Here is a 26,846-nt window from a genome sequence, read left to right as displayed (position 1 = left end):
CAAATGCCACCAAAAGAAAGCTTAATTTGAAGGGGGAAAAAAGGGACAGACTGTTTGGGTATAGCGTCGCACGACCACAAAATTGTCAGTAAAAGACGTAGTTCTGTATCGTAAAAAAGGGCCAGGTCATAAAGCTATGAATAAAAAAAATTAAATAAATTACATTATGCTGTAAGCCCAGGTTCACATTGAAACTGTGCGAGTTCAGCTGCACTCTCGCGATTTGACTCACACATTTCAGTCCAGATTTCAGAGACATCTGTGCAGGTTTCTGCACAGTTGTCAATGTAAATCGCAAAAAGTAGTACAGAAATTACTTTTTGATATCGGTGTGGCACCGCAAACTAGAGGATATTTTTATGGAATTTTTATTAATTTATTTTTTACTAGTAATGGAGGCAATCATCGATTTTTAGTGTTACTGCGACGGACAAATCAGACACCTGACACTTTCTGTGGACCAGTGACACCAATACAGTGATCAGTGCTAAATAATAACTGTACTAATGACACTGACACGAAAGGGGTTAACATCTGGGACGATCCAAGGGGTACGTGTGTACAAACTAATATGCGTAGAACTAGATAAATCTTTCAATAGCAGAGTGCTTTTCAAATTAGGTAAAGCGGTAGTAAACTGCAGGGGGTTAAAAAAATTATTCCCAGCAAGGTCATAATGTGCTTGTATGCATCGCATAATAGCACATTATGATAGACTTATCTTCGACTGAAGCCCTCCAGTGCCGCAATGTCAGCGCTGGGATGCCGACATCTTCCCCCAGTCTTCCGTCTGAGTTTGTGGGCACTAGTTACATAGGTGGCCGGGGACGTGTTTAGGGCACGGGCTCTGTAGGTCCGGCACTGTAAGCCGGACCTTCAGAAGTGCATGCGCCGGTGAGATCCTTGGCTGCATTCACTCTTAATACCTCCTAAAATAAGCCATTAGGAGACATTCACAGTACCTACAGGTAAGCATTATGGGCTTACCTGTAGGTAGAGAGTTTACAACAACTTTAACCACTTAAGGACTGGAAAGATTTGCCCCCTTAATGACCATGCCATTTTTTTGCGATACGGAACTGACAATTGCGCGGTCATGTGACGGTGTGCCCAAACAAAATTGAAGTCGTTTTTCTCACACAAATAGAGCTTTCTTTTGTTGGTATTTGATCAACTCAAATGTTTTTTGTGCTATAAACAAAAGAAGGCCGACAATTAAAAAAAATATATATTTTTTACTTTTTGCTATAATAAATATCCCAATTCTTTTAAAATAAATTACATTTCTTCCTCAGTTTAGGTCAATATCTATTCTAAATATTTATAAATTATAAATATTTATATAAAAAAAACCTGCAATAATTGTATATTGATTAGTTTGCGAAAAAGTTATAACGTCTACAAAATGAATACATTTTTAGTGGGACTGCGACATTGTGGTACACAAATCGTACACTTCCTTTAGACCATTGACATTTATACAGCAATCAGAGCTAAAAATAGCCACGGAATACTGTATAAATGTCAGCGAAGGGGTTAACAATAGGGGTGATTAAGGGGATAAATGTGTGTCCTAGGGAGTCTAACTGTGGAAGGATGGGACTGCCTGGAGGAGAAGACCTATTCATAATCAGTATGAACAGCAGATCTGTCTCCGCTCTCCTGACAAAATGGAGATGTCTGTTTACTTTGACAGATCTCCGATCTCTCAGGAGCGATCGTGGGTGCCGGCGGACATCGCCCCCCCTCACCACAAGCATTGGAGCCGTCGTTGCGTGCCCCTAGTGGTTGTAACGCAGTCGACGTACAGCTACGATGATTTGCCTAGGGGAGTCAACTTGGCACAGTATAACTGTGGTGCCTGGTCCTTAACTGGTTAAAGGGGGTTCTATTATGCATGTGTACTCACAGGTGGGAGTTTTCTCGTGAAAATACTGTACAGCTGCTAGGATACCAGGGTGAAGATCTACACAAGTAGCAGATACAGGTTATATATATATATTAGCTTTTTTGAATCTAGAGAATAAAATGGCAAATGTTGCAATAGTTTATGTCACACGGTATTTGTGCAGGGTTTTAAACGCAACTTTTTGGGAAAAAGGAGAGTAAAGTTATCCCAATTTTTTTGTATAATGTAAAAGATGATGTTACGCCGAATAAATAGATACCAAACACGTCACGCTTTATAATTGCACGCACTCGTGGAATAGCGACAAACTTTGGTACCTAAAAATCTCCATAGGTGATTCTTTAAAAAATGTTTACGGTTACCAGGTTAGTTACAGAGGTGGTCTAGTGCTAGAACAGTTGCTCTCGCTCTGACGATCACGGCAATACCTCACGTGATTTGAACATCGTTGACATATGCGGGCGTGACTTACATATGCGTTTTCTTTGCTGTGCGAGCTTGCGGTGCTTTGATTTTTTTTTTTCTTAGTTATTTTTTATAATAAATTGTGTTTAAAAAAAATATATATAATTTTTATTGCTGTCACAAGGAACGTAAACAGCTGGACTGAGAATTCAGTAACAATAGCAGCAACACCACGTGGGATATACACCATTAACCATAAAAATCCAAAAGGGTTGCGCTTATATGAAATAAATATAATTCAAATTAACCTAAATAAATCTTAAATCCTGTGAAAAAAAAAACTATGAATAACAGTACATAAAAGATATAAATAATAAGTGAATATCCTGAAAAATGAATTTACGTGAATAATCGTGAACTTCATATAGATACGTTTGTAAACATCTCAAAACTCCAAAAGCAAAAAATTATTGTAAAAAACACAAATCCAGATACGGAAAATAAAACATATATGGAAATTGTCCGCAGTCCATAAAATGTTTTGAATGACGACTGGGATATTTTCCTCAATAAAGTGACTTGTGCTGAAGACATTTTCACAATAAGGTGATTTGTGTTGAAAAAATCCCACCACCAGATGCAATGCACGCTTACCATCTGTGAGAAGTTGAAGCGTATGTGGCCATAACCCGGCTGGGGCCTTTCTCCTTGAAGGGGTCTCCACACACAGTCCAATCGTCTGGAAGATTATATATCTTTATGCACAGTTATTTAGAATTATTATTTTTTTCACAGGATTTAGGATTTATTTATTTAGGTTAATTTGAATTATTTTTATTTTGTATAAGAGCAACCTCTGTTTTTTTTTTTTACTCTATGTCATTCTGTCGCTAGTATCGGCGGATGTTTGATCGGGCCTTCCGGTGAAACGGGAGGCCCGGGAAGAGCGGAGGAACGTCCCCTCCCGCTCCTCCGGTATAACAGCCGAGCGGCTTTTAGCTGCATTGGTCATTATACCTGGAAAGCCGATCGTCTGCTCTAAACAACGGTACCGGGATGATGGCTGCAGCTGTGAGCATCATCCCAGTATAACCCCTGAAAGCCGATTACGGACATCTGCGTACGCTTGGTGGGAATGGGTTAATGCACCTGCAGAAAATTGAACTGATCAGTTGAGTATGAAAACCTTACCAATGATTTCAGCTCGGTACCACTGGTCATCGTCATCCCCATCAAACTTGGCAACACATGCTTGACCAATTACTGGGTACTCAATTATCCAGTCTTCTGTATCTTCATTGTTATACACATCTTGGATCTTGCGGACTACCTTAATATATTCTGATCCACCAATCTGAAAAAGTTTATTAAAAAAGCATTTGATCCTGTAGTTCATTTCACTTCCATAAATCCAAAGCTCTCTGAGGCTGGTAAAAGTGGCTCCTGAAAGCAAATCACCAGAGAAAGTGATTGTAAATGCAGAAGGTTTATTATCTTAATGCATTCTTTGCATTAAGATAAAAAGCCATCTGTGTGCAGCAGTGCCCCTCAGCCCACCTTATTTACCTGAATCCCGTCTGTATCCAGTAGGGGTGCAACGGATCAAAAAACTCACGGATCGGATTGTTCCTCGGATCAGAGTCACGGATCGGATCATTTTTCGGATCAGCAAATAATTTAATTTGCAAAAACCTGTGAAAATTCCACCACCATATAGTCCCCACTGTAATATCCACAATCTCACCCACTGTAATATTGGCTGAGTATGGCTGAGTATGGCTTGGCATGGCTGGGTATTGCAGAGTATTGGCAGGCAGGGTATTGCAGAGTATTGGCAGGCAGGGTATCGCAGAGTATTGGCAGGCAGGGTATCGCAGAGTATTGGCAGGCAGGGTATCGCAGAGTATTGGCAGGCAGGGTATCGCAGAGTATTGGCAGGCAGGGTATCGCAGAGTATTGGCAGGCAGGGTATCGCAGAGTATTGGCAGGCAGGGTATCGCAGAGTATTGGCAGGCAGGGTATCGCAGAGTATTGGCAGGCAGGGTATCGCAGAGTATTGGCAGGCAGGGTATCGCAGAGTATTGGCAGGCAGGGTATCGCAGAGTATTGGCAGGCAGGGTATCGCAGAGTATTGGCAGGCAGGGTATCGCAGAGTATTGGCAGGCAGGGTATCGCAGAGTATTGGCAGGCAGGGTATCGCAGGTTATTGGCAGGCAGGGTATCGCAGGTTATTGGCAGGCAGGGTATCGCAGGTTATTGGCAGGCAGGGTATCGCAGGTTATTGGCAGGCAGGGTATCGCAGGTTATTGGCAGGCAGGGTATCGCAGGTTATTGGCAGGCAGGGTATCGCAGGTTATTGGCAGGCAGGGTATCGCAGGTTATTGGCAGGCAGGGTATCGCAGGTTATTGGCAGGCAGGGTATCGCAGGTTATTGGCAGGCAGGGTATCGCAGGTTATTGGCAGGCAGGGTATCGGCAGGCAGGGTATCGGCAGGCAGGGTATCGGCAGGCAGGGTATCGGCAGGCAGGGTATCGGCAGGCAGGGTATCGGCAGGCAGGGTATCGGCAGGCAGGGTATCGGCAGGCAGGGTATCGGCAGGCAGGGTATCGGCAGGCAGGGTATCGGCAGGCAGGGTATCGCAGAGTATTGCTAGAGTATTGGGGTACTGCAGGGTATTGCTGGGTACTGCAGGGTATGGAGGGACGGCTGCTTCCATCTCAGGCTCTCTCCCCTCCACTGTACAGGTTAGTACAGAGAGGGGAGAGAGGAACCGGCGTCTTTACATGACGCAGGTTTGTTTACAAGTGATCGCCCCGTCTGCGCGATCAGTGTAAACAGCCTGGGTGTAGAAAGATGGCCACCGCTTCGGAGCTAGGCCGAAGCCGCAGCCTTTCCTAAGGCCGAGACAGCAGAGCGCTCCGCGGATCGCGGCATGTGCCGATCCGAGCGGGTTGACCCGTTCGGATCACGGATCGTGACGATCCGTTACGCCCCTAGTATCCAGTGATGTTGTAGCAGTGTCTCAGCTACCCGGGACTTTCCTCCTCACTGGCTGAGACAGGAGTGTGACGCCATTGGCTCCCGCTACTGTCAAAGTCATCCAGCCAATGAGGAGAGAAAGGGTATGGGGGACGGGCCGGGCCACAGCTCTGTGTCTGAATGGACACATGGAGATGCATCTTGGCTTGGAAGCACCCATAGCAAGCTGCTTGCTGTGGGGGCACTCAACAGGAGGAAGGGGACAGGATCATGAAGCGGGTCCCGGGAAGAGGAGGATCTGGGCTGCTCTGTGCAATACCATTTCATAGAGCAAGTATAACTTTTTTTTTTTTGTTAAAAATAACAGACTTTAGTACCACTTTAATATAGCTGTGTGACTACATATGTCTATAGTTGTATGGTTTTAGCATTGTATATTAATTTGCATGTGTATAAGCATTAACATGATAAACATAATGTGTTAAAAAAAAAAATCTGATTTTGTGCCAGAATCTTGAGGTTTAAGCGAATAGATGCGAGGTATTCATTTATATGCATAATCAGGCTTTCTCAAACCTTTCACACACAATTGTACACGTTGAGTTTCAACAAGGGCCCATTCAAACTAGAATGCCGTACGGTAAAGCCGCATTCCTATGTGGCCTCCCACACTACATTCTATCTGCACTGTTCTTTGTGATCTGCTTTGGTGGGTCAGTGTGAATATAATGACACACGAAACACAGGTCACAAACAGTGCGAATTGCCTGAAATGGTTTGCATGGTACAAAAGCTGTGCAAATAAGGATGAAATCGCACTGCACAAAACTGCATGTGAACCGCACAGCATTTCTGTATGATTGGCATGCAGCTCCTAGTGTGAATAAGCCCTAGCAGAAAAGAGGGCGATGTTAAATCCAGCAGCCAGATTAAAGTCATTTTGTTTCTACTTCAAAAATCAAAAAATTCAATCCGATTCATATGCAGGAACGGCAGCCTCAGTTTCCCTTCGCTCCTGTTTCTACAACGGAATCTCAGTGTCTGCAATTTACACTATTAGGCTAAGTTCACAGGGTCGTTTAATCACACTGTGAAACCAAATTACAATTATTCACTGGCTGTGCGAATGGTCACAAATAGCAGTGGCCACCAACAGCCTGTAAATGTACAGGATTGTCAGCTCTAAACATAGAGCTGTCAATCTCAGCCACAAGAATCAGCAATATTTACTGCTAGGATTCTCAGTATGGCTAAACGAACATGCAAAAGCATCCTTAAACTATGCACTGAGACTATTACATTACATTATAACTTGAGATTCACAAAGAAATTAATCAGCAAGAGGAAATACGTGCTAACAGAGTATGCGACAAAGAAGCCTCAGTGCACCAACCCGCACAGAACACTTGATGGAAAAGGGCAAGAAAATACACAGGACACGCACAGGAAGTGACCTCAACCCGATGGAAAAAGGCGGGAAAATAACCAGGAGACACACAGGTAGTTATATCAACCTGATGGAAAAAGGCGAGAAAATGCCCAGGAGGCGCACAGGAAGGGACCTCAAACTTCACTATATAAGCCCATACACTGTCAAATTGCTGAATGATCTTCAGTCCCCTCCCCCCCACCACTTCCTCGTTTCTGTGCTGGTGTGTGATCTCTGAACCTGTTGTGACCTGGAAACCTGACTACTCTTCCTTGCTGCTTGCCATTGACCTCGGATTTGTACCTTAACCATTCTACATCTTTGCCCCTTTTGTACGCAGCTGCCAGATTGGAACCGACTCCAGCTTTGATCTCGACCATTCTTCTTCTGCTTCCTTCCTCCTTCCTTTTATGCTTCATTGCCCAACTGGAATTGACCTCGGACTAAGGCTTGCACTGTGCTCCGTACTCCTGTCACTCCTGTCTCCATCTCCAGAGGCTTCAAGGACTCGAGGTGGAAGGGAGGCCTCCCCACTACTTTGGTCTCACATCAGGTATGTGACCCTTGTGACAGTACCCAACACTACATTTTACTTTTACAAAAGAAATACAAAAATGTGTATATGACGTAAACGGTACTATAATTTAGGAAACCATAAACATACCACATGAATGTAGAAATCAGAGGGATCGTTCACATGACAGGCAAGGACAACAACTTCTGTCATGTTCTTGGGAAACTCTGGATCTTTATAATGAGCAACAGCTGCATATTCAAGTGAACCTGGAGCTTTAGAAGGAAACCTGGAAACATAATTAGGAAAAGGGCATTACAGTTTTGTGAGAAAAAAAAGCAACTGTCAGCTAGATGGAAAACCTACAGTATCTCACAAAAGTGAGTACACCCTTCACGTTTGTAAATATATCTTTTCATGTGACAACACCGAAAAAATGGCATTTGCTACAATGTAAAGTAGTGAGTTTACAGCTTGTATAACTGTGTAAATTTGCTGTCCCATCAAAATAACTCAACACACAGCCATTAATGTCTAAACCACTGGCAACAAACAAATTCTGAGAACACCATGATGGCGTCACTGCGTGCCTTCCCAGACGCGTTTCGGCATAAATGACGTTGTCAATGGGGAATTATGAGAACACCCCTAAGTGATGATGTCCAAATTGGGCCCAATTAGACATTTACCCCTCCCTGGTGTGATGTGACTAGTAAGTGTTATAAGGTCTCAGGTGTGAATGGGTAACAGGTGTTAAATTTAGTGTCATCACTCTCACATTCAGGTCACTGGAAGTTTAAGATGACACCTCATGGCAAAGAATGATCTGAGGATCTGAAAAAAAAATATATATATATTGTTGCTCTACATAAACATGGCCTAGGCTAACAGAAAATTCCAATGACCCTAAAACAGAGCTGCAGCACGGTGTCCAAGACCATACAGCGGTAGAACAAGCCTTGACATGGTCAACCAAAGAAGTTGAGTGTACATGCTCAGCGCCATATCCAGAGGTTGTCTTTGGGATAAAGACGTATGAGCGCTGCCAGCATTTCTGCAGGGGTTGAAAGGGGGGGGGTCAGCCTGTCAGTGCTCAGACAATACTCCGCACACTGCATCCAAATGGTCTGCAGGGCTGTCGACGCAGAAGGAAGCCTCTTCTGAAGATGATGCACGAGAAAGTCTGCAAACAGTTTGCTGAAGACAAGCAGACTAAGGACATGGATTACTGGAACCATGTCCTGTGCTCTGATGAGACCAAGATAAACTTTTTGGTTCAGATCGTGTCAAGTGTATGTGGCAGCAACCAGGTGAGGCATACAAAGACAAGTTTGTCTTGCCTACAGTCAAGCATGGTGGTGGGAGTGTCAGTCTGGGGCTGCATGAGTGCTGCCGGCATTGGGGAGCTACACTTCATTGAGGGAATCATGAATGCCCTTCATAGACAGCCACAGGGCATTATTCCAACATAACGACCTCAAACATACCTACAAGACGACCATTGCCTTGCTAAAGAAGCTGAGGGTAGGTGATGGACTGGCCAAGGATGTTTTCAGACCTAAACACTATTCAGCATCTGTGGGGCATCCTCAAACGTAGAGCACAAGATCTCCAATATCCATCAGCTCTGTGATGTCATGATGGAAGAGTGGAAGAGTGGACTAGGACTCCAGTGGCAACCTGTGAACCTCTGGTGAACTCCATGCCCAAGAGTGTTAACCACTTGCCAACTGGCTGCTGCACATATATGTCAGCATTTTGAAGAGGGATATCCCAGTAACGGCAGCAGCTGCTGCCACACCTGAAATAGTCATCTTTTCAGGGGCCAGTCGTGTTTACAATATTGGTAATCTATGCAGCGGGGCCACCCCTCCCGCCGCTCAGCTGTGCCCTCCGGGCGCTTACCGGAGCAGTCGCTAGCGGCGGAGCAGATCGGTCCTCTCAATATATGGTTATGGAGACGAGTGAGGCTAAGTAGGCCCCCACCCGTCTCCATACCATAGTAGGGTGGAAACAACGTCAACACGTCACTTCCGCCTATAGCTCTTTAAAAAATTACTTTGAAAAAATGTGCCTTTAAGTGTCATTTATTTTTTATTTTTTTATTGCATTTTAGTCCAAATAGGAGATCTGAGGACTTTGACCCCAGATCTCATATTTAAAGAGGACCTGTCATGCTTTTTTTCTATTACAAGGGATGTTTGCATTCCTTGTAATAGGAAAAAAAAAGTGATCCAGATTTTTATTTTTTAAAGTGAAAACAAAATTATAAAATTAAGTAAAATAATAAAAAATACATTTTTGTTAAAGCGATCTGTCCCGACGAGCTAGCATGCAGAAGCAAAGGCATTCGTGAGTAGCTCCTGCATATGAAAACGGTGTTCAAACCATACATGTGAGGTATTGCCGCGATTGTTAAAGAGCAATAATTCTAGCCCTAGACCTCCTCTAATGCAAAACATGCAATGTGCAGAATTTTTGAAACATTGCCTATTGAGATTTGTGAGGGTAAAAGTTTGACGTCATTGCACTAGCAATTGAAGCGTGACATGTTGGTTCTCTCTTTACTCGGAGTAACATTATCTTATACAAAATAAAAAATTGGACTAACTTTACTGTTGTCTTATTTTTTATTCAAAAAAGTGTTTTCTTCCAAAAAAAAGTGCCCTTGTAAGACCGCTGTGCAAATACGGTGTGAAAAAAAAGTACTGCAATGACCGCCATTTTATTCTCTCTAGTGTGTTAGAACCCCCAAACGTATATATTTTTTAAGTTAATTTCTAGCAAAAAAAAAAAAAAAACGGTTTTAAACATGTAAACACCTACATTCCAAAAGGAGGCTAATTCTTAAGTGGTTTAAGGCAGCGCTGGAAAATTATGGTGGCCACACAAAATATTGACACGTTGGGCCCAAATTGGAAGTGTTCACTTAGGGGTGTACTCACTTTTGTTGCCAGCGGTTTAGATATTAATGGCTGTGTTGAGTTATTTTGAGGGGACAGCAACTTTACACTGTTATACAAGCTGTACACTCACTAGTTTAAATTGTAGCAAAGTGTTGTTTTGTTAGTGTTGTCACATGAAGAGATATAAAATATTTTAAAAAATGTGAGGAATGAATTCACTTCTGTGAGATACGGTAATATGCACAAACATAAAGGGGATTGATTTACTAAAGGCAAATAGACAGTGCACTTTGCAGTTGCATTCATGATGTATTCCTTTTCACCAGAGTTTAGTGTGCTGATTTCCATTATGCAATCATGGTTAAGCAAAAATGCTTTTGTTTTCCCCTTGCACCCGATTAGGTATTCTTTACAAAGTGAAACTTTATCACATTCACTAAACCCTAATACGTTTGTCTTAGTGCTGACAATAAGGGAAGAAAAATAACATTTCTGTAGTCACTGTAAATATTGATTTAAAAAAATATTGTAGCGCTCCTAATATCTAACCACCTTTTACATACAATTTAAAAATATAAAAAAGTCCAAACGTCAAAGTGCAATAAACCAGAAAAAAAAATTAAGCATATGATGTGTTTAAGAACCTTTCACGCACCTCTTCAAAATATTATACCTGAAAAACCAAAGTATTAGTGCAAATTCAATAGCTGTGCCAAAACACACAGATACATTTGTCAATATAGTCTAAAAAAAAGTGTCATGCTTCACATTTCTTAAATGTGCTCTCATGCAAAATCTTGCTGCCAGTGAATATTTTATTTTTTACAATTTTTTTTTTGGGGGGGGGGGGGGGGGCGGAGAGATTTGCAGGTATGGTAAGTCTTACTGTTACACTGTAATGTTACTTTGTTTTATTGGTAACCACCATTTGCTTAGCAGGTACGCCATTCAGCTGCAGCGCAGATTTATTTAGTTTGACAGCAAGATATATATCCCACGATACATAAAGCCGTGACTCCAGCGCTGTCGGAGGTGATTTCACCACCACAGTTAAAAAAAAAAGAAAAAAAGTAAAAAGGGGAGAAAAAAAAAAGGAGCATATATGCCGAAGCATGGGTGCATCAGGGGTGGAGAAGCGATTTGCCTCAATGGCCCCAATGCTTTGTCATATATAAATGATACATGTATGCCCATTATTAGAAATGGGTGGATGAAGGGAGGTTTTCAAATGGTGGGCAAACCGACCAATCTTTTTTCTTTCAGCCCACAGGCTGCATGAAAAAAAAAAAAAAATTAAAATATATTCCCAACAAGGACCAGCAACATAGTTGCTGGACTGAGTGGTTGTACCAGAATGATGCCTGCGGGTTTAGGCATCATTCTTTTCAGCCAGCAGTCGGCTTTCATGTAAAAGCAATCCTAGCGACTAATTAGCCTCTAGATTGCTTTTACAAGCAGTGGGAGGGAATGTCGTCGCCGCGTTCCATGGTTTTCTCTGGCTCTCCTGTCCCAACAGGGAACCTGAGAATGTAGCCGGTGGTTCTACCAGCTGACCATAGAGCTGATCAGAGACCACAATGGCTCCAATCATCTCTGTGGCCTAAGAAACCTGAAGTTGCGAGCATTTCACGACTTACATTTCGCCAGCTGTAAACAGCGTCATTGGGAATTTGGGAAAGCACTTTATCACACCGATCTTGGTGTGGTCAGATGCTTTGAGGAAAGAGAAGAGATCTAGGGTCTAATAGACTCCATTTTTTTCAAAAAATAGTATCTGTCACTACCTGACAGCTACAGCGCGGACCTCCTTTGCCGGGACTACGTCTATTGACGTCGCCCCGTGCACGAGCGGCCTGCGCGCCCCCTGAGGGGCGCACGCGGCGCGCTCTGTGATTGGCGAGTCTATGAGACTCGCCTGATCACCGATCCGAGCAAGGGGTCGTTACCGACCCCTTACCACGTGATCAGCTGTCAGCCAATGACAGCTGATCATGTGATACAATGGAGGCGGTAATCGGCTATTATTCCTCCTCGTGCTGACAGCGAGAGGAGAAAAAAAAGAGGCGATCACGGGCGGCCGTGATCGGGACATAAGTCCCGATCACGGCCAGCTTACCAGTGCCCACCTGCCCACCCTCGGGAATAAATAAGTGCCCCCCGTAAGTGCCACCCAGCAGTGCCACCCATCAGTGCCCACAGTGCCACCCATCAGTGCCCACAGTGCCACCCACAATCTGCCTCAACGGTGCTACACCCCAGTGCCACATATCCGTGCCCATCAGTGTCATCTACCAGTGCCCATCAGTGCCGCCTATCAGTGCCCAGCAGTGCCACCTATCAGTGCCACCTATCAGAGCCCATCAGTCCCATCTATCAGTGGTACCCATCAGTGACCCTTAGTGCCACCCATCAGTGCCATCTTATCTGTGCCCATCTTTGCCCATCAGTGCCGCCTTATCTGTGCCTATCAGTGCCGCCTTATCTGTGCCTATCAGTGCCGCCTTATCTGTGCCTATCAGTGCCGCCTTATCTGTGCCTATCAGTGCCCACCAGTGCAGCCCACCAGTGCAGCCCACCAGTGCAGCCCACCAGTGCAGCCCACCAGTGCAGCCCACCAGTGCCCACCAGTGCGCCTCATCAGCGCACTTCAATGAAGGAGAAAAATGACCTGTTTGCAAAATTTTATAACAAACTATTAAACATGATTTTTTTTTTTTTTTTGCATCTTTTTTTGTTTGTTTAGCAAAAAATAAAACTCCGAGCTGTAATTAAATACCACCAAAAGAAAGCTCTACTTGTGGGGAAAAAAAAATGATAAAAATTTCATTTGGGTACAGTGTTGTATGACCGCGCAATTGTCATTCAAAGTGCATCAGCGCTGAAAGCTGAAAATTGGTCTGGGCAGGAGGGGGGTTTAAGTGCCCAGTAAGCAAGTGGTTAAAAATAAATGAAAGTAACAGTTTAAAAATAAAATAAAGCAAAATAAATAATTAAAAAAAACACCCCTATCCCCCCCACCCCCACCCCCGCTCTCGTGCAAAGGCGAATGCAAGAGTTGGTCTGACGTCATATGTAAACAATTGCATCATGCATGTGAGGTATCACCACGAAGGTCAGATCGAGGGCAGTCATTTTACCAGTAGACTTCCTCCGTAAATCTAAAGTGGTAACCTGTAAAGGCGTTTAAAGGCTTTTAAAAATATATGTAGTTTGTCACCGCTGCACGTTTCTGTGCAATTTTAAAGCACATCGTGTTTGGTATCCATGTACGCGGCCTAAGATCATCTTTTTTATTTCATAAAACATTTGGGCAATATAGTGTGTTTTAGTGCATTAACATTTTTTAAAAAAAGTGTGTTTTTTCCAAGAAAAAATGCATTTGAAAAATTGTTGCGCAAATACCGTGTGAAAAAAAAATAAAATGAAACACCCACCATTTTAATCTGTAAGGCCTTTGCTTTAAAAAAATTTTTTTATCTATATATATATATATAATGTTTAGGGGTTCAAAGTAATTTTCTTGGGAAAAAAAAATAAAAAATCATGGATTTTTGTGCTCTCCATAAAATCCTTTTCTCTGAAGTTCATTGACGGACACAGCTCCATAAATCTTGACCGTAGGGTTATTACGACACCTTCAGGAGAGGACTAGACAGAACATGTAATACTGTGAAAACAGAACTTTACAATTCCGCCCGGGGGGGGCGGTCCCTCAGACTGCTTCCTGCAGCTCAGTACGTCAACAAGCAGTATAACGTATACTAATAGGAGGGGAGGGTGCTGTGTAAATCAATGAACTTCAGAGAAAAATCGTATTTTCTCATTTGTTCATTGACGGACACACCTCCAATAAACTTGACCGTAGAGACGTCCCCAAGCAGTTTTCATAACGAGGGGTGGGAATAGCAACATAACTTCACCCAAAATCAGCAGTGCTCCCTAACAGGGGAGTCACCATCTTAATAACAGCATCAGAACTTGCGGTCAACAAATGCAACAGTGCATTAATACTCAAAAATAACTGTTTAACAGAAGAAAGTGTAGAATTGCAACAGTAAACAGCCGCCTGCAAAACTTTGCGGCCAAAGCAGGCATCAGACGACGCGCTTGCATCCACCTTGTATAACTTTGTGCAGGTGTGAAAGGACGAGCAAATCGCCGCCTTGCACAATTAAGCAACTGACGCTTGATGTCGGAAAGCCCAAGGAGGTCCCAATTGCCCTGGTGGAATGGGTCGTGACAGGAAAGGGGGGACCTGCCCCTTCAAGTCGTAGGCCTGGACCACAATCTGTCTGATCCACGTGGAAATGGTGGCCGACGAATGAAGGGCCACCTCTTTAGGATGTGTCGGTTTATGACACAGATATAGTAACTCAATGTCTTCACCTTCGGCAGAAAAGAAGGTTGTGGATGCAACACCACCTTATCCTTGTGGATAACCAGATAGGGCGACTTGCAAGACAAGGCCACCAGTTCCGAAACACTCCTGGCCGATGTAATGGCCACTAGGAAGACCACTTGGGTGGGGGATTGGGCGGGGACAAACCTTCATGCGGTAGCACTTTTGTTCGGAGGCTTGTTAGGATTGCGGATCCAGGAACGATTTTTTCCCCACAGAGGTCGTACTGTCAGACTGGAAGCGTTTAGACGAAGTCCCAAATGGATGGAAAAGCCTCTTGAATGGAAAATGAGGGCCCTTGCCTGTGGTGTGGCTCCTAAGTCTTCCTGGCCTATGGGAGCAAGGTACTCTTCCCACCTGTGACATTCTTAATGTCATTCAATGAGGCTCCAAAAAGCCGCTCACCAAGGAAGGGTAGATCCACCAAGGCTTTCTTAGATGCCTGGTCCACAGACCCGCATTTTAGCCAAATCAGGCGCCGCAGTACCACTGCTGACACTGAAGCCCTGGAGAGCAAGGGAAGCGTATCCAGGGCCGTGTCCCAAACGTACTTAAGGCCGTGCACTAACTGGTCTGCTAGTTCCACACAGACAGGAGTAGCCTGCTGCTTCTCCAATTTGCGGTGCTAACGTTTTGCCCATTCAGTAAGCGTCTGAGACACTAGTACTGTGGCCAGTACTGGTGGAATTGCTGACCCCACAACCGTAAACAAGGAACGGGCCACTGCCTCAGCCTTCCTGTCAGTAGGGTCCTTAAAATGCAGGAGTCCCCTCTACCGGGATCATGGTTACTTTGTTTAACCTGGAAACTGGGGGGTCTACGACCGGGGGAGCCAACCATTTCTCTCCTCAAAGGGGTAGTGCACCGCCATTCTTTTAGGGACCGAGAAGGTCGGTTGCGAGCTTCCCTATTTCTTGTATATAAACTGATCTAAAGTCAGATACGGAAACCTTAGTGTACGAGCTGGCTTATGGGACCCAAAAGGGACCGCTACTTCAGCAGAGGAACCTGTGGTATCTTGAATTTTCAGGGTATCACGCAGAGCAGAGGCCGCCAGTCTCAGCGGGGCCCGAGTCTGCGTCAGAGCTCTCCTACGGAGGACGGGGGGCAGTGGTAGCATTTACCACCTTTGCGCTCGCACACAACGCCTGCACCCTGGCAACGAACGTTTAAAGGACTGCCGACCAAGCGTCCAAAGTCACTGCACTGTTTGCAGTTGAGCCGGTTGCAATTGCAGGGAGTTCTGGGGAAGAAACACCAGTTTCTGAAGCCCCGCTGACCCACCCTGTATGCCACCCTTGGAGAGTGTGGGATTTTGCACGGACAGGTGCAAAATCCCACACTCCTAGCTGCTGGAGACTGAGGGGACCCACCGCAGGACTCACCACTCCGCCCGAGTGCTGCGCTGTTCAGTTACAGGTGTCTCCGTCCAGTATCAGCTCCCAGGTGTCCTGAGCAAAAAAAGTGCACCATTCTAAGCAACAGGGACCAGCGTTAAGGATAAAAACCATGCTGAGCTACAACAAAATGGCCACTGGCTGCCCTGTATAAGGGACAAATCACAAGATAAATACATGTGATATTAGAAGAATACGATATGGTGATATAGGATCAATGAAAAAATGTGTTTAGATAACCATCATGGTGGTAAAGACATAGAAGCCGTGAAAGCATCTATATGAAAATACCCATTTTACATGTGTTGTCTTAAAGAGGAAGTAAACCCTGATGAGTTTACTTCCTCTTTTTTTCCCTGCAAAGGTAAAGCATAATGGACTACTATGCATCGCATAGTAGCCCATTATGTGTCACTTACCTGACACAGGAGCCAGCAAAGTCGCGCTGTCCCCTGTAGTCCGCCGCATCCATCTTGCTGGTGGCGTCTCGCAGCTCCGCCGCTGTCATTCAGCGAGGCTGCAATGACGTCACTCCCGCGCATGCGCACGGGAGTCGACAAATGCGGCAGCTCCATTCTTGGAACTGCCGCGTTCAGTGCGCCTGCGCGCCGCTGTCTACGGCGCATGCGCCGTAGACAGCGGTGCCCGTTTTCGGGCAAATATCTCCTAAACCATATAGATTTAGGAGATATTGCTTGGATCTACAGGTAAGCCTTAATCTAGGCTTACCTGTAGGTCAAAGTGGTTTGTAAGGGTTTACAACCACTTTAAGACAAACAGATTTACATAGGAGATACAGGAGTCATTGTTCATATAAATATCCATTTTGTGTGATTCGAATTAATCACATCTATACGCAATGATTATATTATATACCAATTACTAGGATTCCCTAAACAGTTTAACCCTTTCATGACTAAGCCTATTTTTGGCATTTGGTGTTTACAAGTTAAAATCCATATTTTTTGCTAGAAAATTACTTGGAACACCCAAATAGTATATATATTTTTTTAGGAGAGACTCTAGAGAATAAAAGGGCGCTTGTTGCAATATTTTATGTCACACAGTATTTGTGCAGTGATGTTTAAACGCAACTGTTTGAGAAAAGGGACACTTTCATGAAATCAAAAAACGAAACAGTAAAATTAGCCCAATTTTTTTGCATAATGTGAAAGAATGTTACGCCGAGAAAATAGATACCAAACATGTCACACTTTATAATTGCACGCACTCGTGGAATGATGACAAAGTACGGTACCTAAAAATCTCAATAGGTGACGCTTTATTTTTATTTTTTACGGTTACCAGGTTAGCGTTACAGAGGAGGTCTAATGCTAGAATTATTGTTCTCGCTCTGACGATGGTGAGGATACCTCACATGTGTGATTTGAACACCGTTTACATATGCGGGTGCAACTTCCGTATGCGTTTTCTTTGCTTTGCGAGCTCGCGGGGACAGTGGGCGCTTTAAAAAAAAAAATTGTAATTTATTTTAAAATTAATAAATTGTTTTAAAAAAAAAAAAAATTGATCACTTTTATTGCTGTCACAGGCAATGTAAACATACCTTGCGACAGTAATAGGTGGTGACAGGTACTCTTTATGGAGGGACCTGCTTTACACTTCAAACTCCGAAACGCTGAAAACGGCGATTCTGAATAGTGTATATTTTTTTTAAGACCGGCGCCATTGGCAGCCAAGTAAACAAGAAATGACGTCATGACGTTGCTTCCGTGTTTACTATTAGGAGACTGGAATGAAGCCGCTTAATGCTTCATTCCAGTCCCTGCCCAGCAGCGGCGGATGTGAGATCGGGATCAATCGGGAGGCAACGGTAACAGCAGCGGGAGGCGTCCCCTCCCGCTCCTCCGGCATAACAGCCGAGCGGCTTTTAGCCGCATCGGTTGTTATGGCTGGATAGCCAATCACCAACTGTAAAAAACGGTACCGGGATGATGCCTGCAGGTGTATTCATATCCCTAAAAAATACTCATAATAAAAAAACACATTCCTTTTTAACAAAATACGTTTAGAAAACACTTTTTGTCATTAGACAAAACCCACTGGCTGAAGATATTACCTATGATACCTGGCAAATCATTAAAAGTCCCCAACTAATGGAGAGTGAGCCAAACCTTCTGGGCTGAGCTCATGATAATTGAATGAGGTTATTGTCCCAAAATTGTATAAAAGTTGTGAGGGCCCTAAGGAAAGGATCACAGACCCATATACCAGATGCACTCCTAGATATCAAGAAGTCTGCTGATATTTGACCACTCCCCATCTAGCTGGACCTTGTGACTGGAACCACTCGATGTGCTTAGGTAATGGCGAATGTCTCCCCCTTTAAGCCGATTGGTAAGATACAGATCATACAAATTCTATTTCATCATCTCTCTCATAATTGTAGGAATTATATATTATAGGTTATGTATTGACTGTCTAGGGGTGCATTATTATAACCGTATTTTAGGGAATTTAGGCAAATATATTTACATCAATGTATAATTCTGTGATCACAGGGAGTGTTTTATTGCTCCATATAATAATTTCTGGAGCTCTGTTGGTTTAATAATTATTTCAAATTAGCAATATTATTCTGTTGACTTTGTAAGACATACTTTGGATTCCATCCAGCCGGAGAAATTCTAAGGACTATTTCCCTGAGCGACAAGGGATATTGCGTTCTTGAATACAAAACGTAAATTACTACAACATATTTTTACAACAGACCAATTTGGACTCTGAGTAATTATATTCATTTTTGTTTGACTGCTATTTTGATGTTTTAATAGTGTACGTGTGAAGTATCAATCACCAGAATATCTAGTTCTGTATGAAATCATATGAATATACTCATTAATAAAGTCAAATTATTGACTTATTAATTTTATTGGAAGATATTTTATACTTTGGTAAGAAAACCCCATAAATTAAACTAAGGAAAGGATTGTGGTATGCACTGACATTCTGAACTAAGTTCATAAAATTACCGTAAGGTTGGAGGCACTGAAAAATAAGCACGGAGATCTTAATTAAGATTCCATTACCACACTCTTTACGTGCCAAGCCATGGGCCGGGAGTACGCTGGCGGCGGCACGCTCCCAACTCGGCCCTGAGCTCCGTGACTGTGGCCGTGGGACCAGCAGACCCGATCGCCGCTGGTGTCCGGCGATCGGGTCACAGAGCTGAAGAACGAGGAGAGGTCTGTGTAAACAAACCTCTCCCCGTGCTTCCTACTGTGGCTGTCACTGATCGTCTGTTCCCTGATATAGGGAAAGACGATCAGTGACATCACATGCAAGGCCACGCCCACCCTACAATAAAAAAAAAACCATGTCATACATAACCCCTACACCGCCCCCTAGTGGTTAACTCCTTCACTGCCAGTGTCATTTACACAGGAATCCATGCATTTAAATAGCAATGTTTGCTGTATAAATGACAATGGTCCCAAAAATGTGTCAAAAAGTGTCCGATGTGTCTGTCATAATGTCACATTCACAATAAAAAAATAAATCGCTGATCGCCGCCATTACTAGTTAAAAACAATATTAATAAAAATGCTATAAAACTATCCCCTACTTTGTAAACGCTATAACTTTTGCGCAAACCAATCAATAGTCGCTAATTGCGATTTTTTTTTTACCAAAAATATGTAGAAGAATACGTATTGGCCTAAACTGAGGAAAAAAAAATTTTTTATTTTTTGGGGATATTTCTTATAGCAAAAAGTAAAAAATATTGAATTTTTTTTTTTTTTAATTGTCTCTCTATTTTTGTTTATAGCACAAAAAATAAATGCAGAGGTGATCAAATACCACCAAAAGAAATCTCTATTTGTGGGGAGAAAAAGGACGTCAATTGTGTTTGGGAGCCACGTCGCAGGACCGCGCAATTGTCAGTTAAAGCGACGCAGTGCCGAATCGCAAAAAGGTGCTTGGTCCTTTGGCTGCACATTGGTCCGGGGCTTAAGTGGTTAACATGGCTAGTAGTGATAATGAATGATGTTCATCTAAAAACAGCCAGGATGATGATACCGCCCCAGCGGTAGCCACCTCAAGCCAGAAAAAGGCCACTGGGTCTCGGAAAAACTCAAGTAGGGTCCTTCACTATGGTGTGACCGATTATATTCGCAAAAGATTAGCAATAGGAGACAATTTAGAGAAATTTGTTAAAGAGGAGAGAGAACAGGCCCAGAGGTTAAGTGATGATTTTTTTTTTTCTGAAAGTGGTTGGATTTTCCAAATGATTATGGCTTTTGCTAACGCAAAAGACACAAAAAGGCGAGACTGAATCATTATAGAGTCTTGGCGTTTGTGACAACCAAAATTTAACAGGCTGAGCATAGACTCAGACAATCAAGGAAGTCAGGAAGTTAATGGGCCAGATCCAAAATGCTCAGACCTTATATGAAGGACTCCTGTCACCTAGTCAGAAAACTGCAAGGGAAATATCATAAATATAAAGAAATAGAAAGTTAATCAAGAAAGAAAAAGCCCCATTGAAGCAGACACTGACATAAACAGGCAGAAATGGAAAAACTTAGATCTGAGCAGAGAGCAATGGAGGGACGGATAGAAAGATTAAAGGAACAATTCGACTATGAAGCCATGAGCTAAAGTTGTCTAGAGGAACAGGAAATGGAAAAAAACGGAAACCTTCATATTTCCGGGGGACACAGGTAATTTGCAGAGACAGGGTCAGAGGACTTGTCACCCCCTAAGCTGCAAAGATACTCCCCAGAATGTACAGAGGAAGAAGTTGAAAAAAGAGCTTCATATGGGCAGAAAAGGAAGACTAGGACCCCAATAAAAAAAAAAAAAAAATGACACCCCCAAAGTGATAAAATTCATAAAAGAAACTGTTCCCCTTTTCTCCAAGAAGGGTTCCCAAACCATCACTGACCATATAAGAACTTACGAAAGTACCCTGAAAATCTTAAACATTCAGGACGATCGTACCAAAATTGAATAATTGCCATGGATATTTGAAGAAAAGTACAATTATTTGATTCATTGCAGGCTCTATATGGTCAGTCATGGAGGGAAATCAAATATCTGCAGGGATCCCAGAACCACCATCAAATTGGAATCAAGATCCTACTGATACTAGGTACCCCTAATATATAACAGGAACCCTAACTTTGGTAGGAACCCTAATTTTCAAGGGTACCCATGCTTTAACAGGAATCCAAACTATCATGGCCACTCTGGTTACTACAGAGACCCCAACTTTACAAGAGATCTAAATTCTAATGAGAATCCTGATAATCGCAGGACACCTCCCAATCAGGAAAAGGTCAATCACCCCAGGGTTGGGGGTAGATCCTCAAATTCCCCAAAAGCAAAACGGAACCACAGGAACCCCTGAGAGAAGGGCTACAGCACCAAGACACAAGGAGTGGTGATGAATATGATGCATCACTACAGTCCTGTCCTGAACACAACTGGTTAAGGTGAAATCGGGCAAATCGCCAAAATACTATTGGCCGGCAAATCGAGCAGGTAGAGGCACAAATTAATCATTTGTGTGAACAAATTCCACATCTGATAAATTACCAATCTACCAACCCATCTTTTTTAGGGGTGCTGCTGTGACCACCACAGAGTCACAGAATGCTTAGAACCCCAGACAATCCTCCTGCACCAACTGTACCAACCCTGGGTGCGATGACAGGAGACACATAACACACCCCTGACATGCCCCTAAAAAGGGGGAATCAGGGTGGGATGAATTCTTCTCCTGTTTTTAAGTATCCTTCCAACTCCTCTAATGTAGCGGAGCCACTGAGAGCCGTTGTAAGTGACAAAACGGGTGATATGCCTCCCACTCCATGTGCTTTCGTCTCAAGTAGGCCCCGCAGACCATCCCTCAGGAATCAGAAGCAAAAAGAATCTGACCTGCGGCAAGATAAATGCCAAATGTACATTTTTGGAAAACCCACAGATCTTTAACCACGCTAATTTCAATTGAGTTGACTGAATCTGGTGGAAGATATTTCACAACTGTAAAAAGGTACATGAGGCCGGTGATCACCCTATTTCAGGTTTAATAGACATGGGATCCCCAACCACCATCCTGTCAAAGGAACAATTTAATAAAGCAATAAAATAAATGCCCAGCAGGCCAAGACTTAGGAGCTTTGATTGCTCACTAATCTTGGTGGGGGAGAGCCACTGCAAGTCATGGTTAAAGCCTGGTTTAAACTTAAATTGGGTAATAAGGAAATCAGGCAACCCGTTAACATTGCAGATTTCCCACACCATCACATGATCATTGGAATGGATCTCCTTAAGAGGCTAAACGCAATTGTTTATTGCGTGAATCAAGTGATTTGGTCACAACTGCCCGATAAAATATGAAAGACTTCAAACTCCCCATTCCCAGCGACACTGCCATCTGGTGGCAAAAAGGCCTGGTTCCCTAGAAATATCACTTCAGGAATAGTCAGTTCCCCAATGTCATGGTCATACAACCTGACCATCATGGCCTGAAATTAGGAAACAAGGAACACATTTTTAAAATTCCCAGAGATAAAAGATCTCCCTCCAGGATAACGTACTGACCATATCCTTTCACCAAGAAGATAAACGGAGTAAAAAATGCAGGGTGGACCGCACTTTGATAATTTACTTCAGGACGCCGGCTGGACATCTCCCATAACTCCATATGGTGAAGTAAGTTATCAAAGTGCGGCCCATCCTGCGTTTTTTACTCCTATGCAATATTGATCACAGCAGGTATAGTTTTTCCCTGTTCTATACTTCTAAGGTGAATTCTGCTTGTGCTATTCAGTGTATATTTGTTTATTTATACAGATGATATCTGATATCCCAATACTCTTCACTCCATTACATAATAAGCAGATTTGTCTGATACACATATTTTATAGGGAGGCCCCTTTTACAGCACTGTCAGTGCCGAACCCTTTGTTACTACATTGCTGGCTGTCATTTTTTAATTTACTCAGATGCAACCTATACTTTAATTATTTTTTTTATTTGTACTTTTTAAATGACGCGCTAGTTTCTGCCCTGCATTGTAATTGTCAGCCCCAGTTTTTTCCCACTGGCACCGCTCACCCAGTGGGGTCAAACCTTTTACTTTTTATTTTCTATTTATTACTTTTTTTATTATTTCATTTTTTTTTTTTGCATTGTTCAATGTTTAACTTTCAGTCTTTATATATATTTATTCTTACCCCATTCAAATTACTATCATTACTATTTATTTCAAATTTTTTCTATCCAGGTGTTATTCTGGGTAAAACAACTATAAAAGTCCCAGTTCATATGAAAAAAATCTTCTCCCCCAATAGGGGACTGCAGACCTGTTTTCACACCACTCCTGTAGGATCTCTACAACACTTTATTGAATAGAGATAGACTGGGGCATATACCTCGAGCATTGGCGGAGTCAAATATACCCATATGGTCCTGTACAATTGCTTGTTCTTTTATCAAATGGTGCCCAGCGGCTATTGTCATATATGTTAACAGTATTGTAAGTATTTTGAAATTGTGTCTGTTTAACTAGTTTTTGTACCCGTGTGTCACCACCTGTTTAGATACTATACAACTGTGCTACCCTGTTCCTTGCCATTTATTAGATTCTACAGAAACATTGTATCCACACACCTCTGAAGGACACGCTTTTCCAAGCTCCGAAACGCGTAGGGTGTTTTCTGTTCAAATGAATGATACGACATAGCATCTATACTGGTTGTATATATACCTGTTGGTGTACTTTTTAATATATACTGTATATTCAATTACCTTTTGTTTGGTTTTATGTAAAAAAATAATTTGTATACTATTATAATATGTACGTGCCTTAAAAGTCCTCCCCCAGGGGACCCCCTTTTCTTTGTTGTGATGTTTTAGGATGTGGCACAACAAATTTACGTGACCCTGTCATACCCTCTCTTTTGTTTTCCTTATAAAAGTCTAGGAGAAACATCAAAAACTGCAAATAGAGTTAGACCAAGCAAACATTTAAAAATATTTCAGAATGAAGCAAAACTCTACATCATTTGTAAGTCATCAAAAGCCATTGTTAACTGTTCCAGTAGCAATTTTTGCAGGGGGGACTGGGGCTATGCCCTCTTGGTCCAGAAGTCCATTTTCCCTACAGAGATCAAACAGTTAATGAGTAGATGGATGAGGGGTTGAGATAAGAAACTGAAGGAAGGGGTGCAGGGCAAGATCAAGTTTGCAACCCTGAAACACCATCTCTTCTACCCAAGCACTGGATATGCAAGATGTTTCACTACCACTCATGAGGCACAATGTCACGCGAGTGGTCATGGGAAGATATGGTAGCTATAGAGTTCAAGACCTTGCAAGCTGGAAGGAGAAAGTCTAAGTCTCATTGTAGAAGACGGAGTGCATAAACTTTTAACCTTTTCAGTAACAGATGGTGAGGATTTAGATGTCTGCTCCAGAGGTTTTGTCTGCTGGAAAGGATGAGTGGTCTGGACGTTTCCAAATTTTCTCATAAAAAGAACAGGAAAAGTGGGCGCAAAGAAAAAAGGTCTGTGCAGTTTAAGAAGCCCTATAGAAATGGTACAGAAACCTTGTAGAAGCAACAGGCTGATCTTGTTTTGGAGAGTCAAACTGTCTAATTTATAAGAAATAGCAGTGGAACTGCAACTAGTCAAGGGGAAGCTCATAATTAAGAAACATTGCACAAAGATACACCTAACAGAACCAAAGTAAACCCAAATGGGGGAAGAGATTTAAAATCAGAGGGCAGCAAGATTTAAAGTGTTACTAAACCCACAACAGAAAAATCAATCTGTATATGCAGCCTAGCATACTCACTGTGGAATTTACGGGGTTAATCCTCTGCATTGTGTAAAAAGGCTGTTTACAGGCACGGCAGGTTAGCCGATCTGCACATGTTCAGTTAGGTCTTTGGTACTGGAGAGAACATTTACTTGTTCTCAGCCCTAGCCAGGTCACATGTGGGCGTGTATACAGGCTGTGGTGGAAATCTTCTCCTACCTGAGCTCTCAGCAATTGAAAAATTGGATTTTTGTACTCACCGTAAAATACTTTTCTCTGTAATTCACCGACTGACACAGCTCCTCTCTGTAACTAAATGGGTTTGTTAGCCTGCTATTAGGAGAACTAGGCAAAATTGTTACACAATACACAGAACTTTTAATCCCACCTCAGGGGGGCGGACCCTGTGCCATCAACCCTCCTCACTGCTCCCAGCAGCTTCAGTAAGTCAACAAGCAGTATAACGTAGAAAAAAGGAGGGGTGGGTGCTGTGTCGGTCTGTGAATTACAGAGAAAGGGATTTTACGGTGAGTACAAAAATCCTATTTTCTCTTAAATTCACCAACCAACACAGCTCCTCTCTGTAACTAAATGGGACATCCCCAAGTAGTGCCAAAGGAGGGGTGGGAAAAAACAGCATAAAAAAAAACTTCATCCACCATGGCAAGTGGGAACTAGTGAAACCAAACCCACAAAAAAAAAAAAAACAGCAGTGTGTGGAAAACCTCCACCATATAAACGGGCATCCTCAACAGGAGTGATCCCCAAAAACCACAACAATGCAGAAGTAATACAACAGTGCATTTAACAAAAAACAGTACTGCGTTTTTATGGAAAAACCTAAAAAAAAAAAAAAAAAAAAAAACTCAATTGTAACTACATGGCCGCCTGCAAAACTTGGCGGCCAAAACAAGCATCAGTTGATGCACTGACATCTACCATGTAGAACTTGGTAAACTTATGGACAGACGACCAGGTCACTGCCTTACACACCTGAGCGGCAGACACTTGGTGTCGGAAGGCCCAAGACGTTACGATTGCTCTTGTAGAGTGGGCCGTGACTAAAAAGGGGGGCACCTGCCCCTTCAAAGCGTAGGCTTGGACTACAATCTGTCTGATCCACCTGGAAATGGTGGCCGACGAGTCTGCCATGCCTTTCTTAGGACCAACCACCGAAACAAACAGTGAGTCTGACATCCGAAAGGGAGCTGTGGCAGACAAGTACACAGAAGCCCTAACCACATCGAGAGCGTGAAGGGCCACCTCCTTGGGGTGCTTCGGCTTAGGACACAACGATGGTAATACAATTTCCTCATTGATATGAAAAGCCAAAACCACCTTTTGTAGAAAGGACGGATGCAGGCGCAACACCACCTTATCCCTGTGGATGACCAGATAAAGCGACTTACAGGACAAGGCCACCAATTCCGAAACCCTCCTGACCGATGTGATGGCCACTAGAAAGACCATCTTCTGTGAAAGGGTGAACAGGGGAATCTCCCTGATATTCTCAAACGGCGTCATCTGAAGCGCCAACACCAGGTTCAAATCCCATGGGGGTAACGGAGGACGCACTGGAAGGACTACTTGTCGTACCCCTTGAACAAACGTACTCACTAATGAGTGAGATGCCAGGGGTCGCTGAAAAAAAAAAAAAAAAAAAGACAGCCAGGGCTGAAATTAGACCCTTAATGGTGCTCAACGCCAATTTCTGGTCCACTCCATGCTAAAGAAACAGCAGGATCCTCGATATAGAAAAGGAGCGCGGATGCCACCCTTTTTCCTCACACATGGAGATGTATGTCTTTCAGGTACGATGGTATATCTTCCGTGAAGATTTCCGCGCCCTCAGCATAGTTGGAATCACAGAGTCTGACAGACCCCGTTTCCTCAGCACCTGGCTCTCAATAGCCATGCCGTTAAAGCCAGCAATGGCAAAGCAAGGTGAAAGATTGGACCTTGAGATAGGAGGTCCTACCCGCAGTGGCAGTCGCCAGGGAGTGTCTGCCACCAGACGCACCAGGTCTGCGTACCAGGGCCGCTGAGGCCAATCTGGGGCAACCAGGATTACTGGAATATCCTCGGCTTCCACTCTGTGAAGTAGACGTGGCAACAGTT

General features: G+C 43.1%; 1 protein-coding gene across 3 annotated transcripts in view; it reads right to left on the bottom strand.

The window, feature by feature from the left end:
• The window catches only part of RNF17 (ring finger protein 17), an 881,806-nt gene that overhangs the window by 506,628 nt on the left and 348,332 nt on the right, over positions 1-26,846 (bottom strand). For all 3 annotated transcript variants that reach the window (XM_077483977.1, XM_077483979.1, XM_077483978.1), the window contains exons 17-18: positions 7,387-7,525; positions 3,506-3,668 (exon numbers count right to left, since the gene is read on the bottom strand). In XM_077483977.1, the coding sequence (XP_077340103.1) occupies positions 3,506-3,668; positions 7,387-7,525 (302 nt within the window). The remainder of the gene's footprint in view (positions 1-3,505; positions 3,669-7,386; positions 7,526-26,846) is intronic.

Source organism: Lithobates pipiens, unplaced genomic scaffold, assembly GCF_037356315.1.
Source record: "Lithobates pipiens isolate NorthernLeopardFrog02 unplaced genomic scaffold, aLitPip1_a1.2 Scaffold_16, whole genome shotgun sequence".
NCBI classification, from domain to species: Eukaryota; Metazoa; Chordata; class Amphibia; order Anura; family Ranidae; genus Lithobates; species Lithobates pipiens.
Note: the sequence above shows the minus strand (reverse complement) of the source record. Positions and strands in the feature narration are given on the sequence as shown.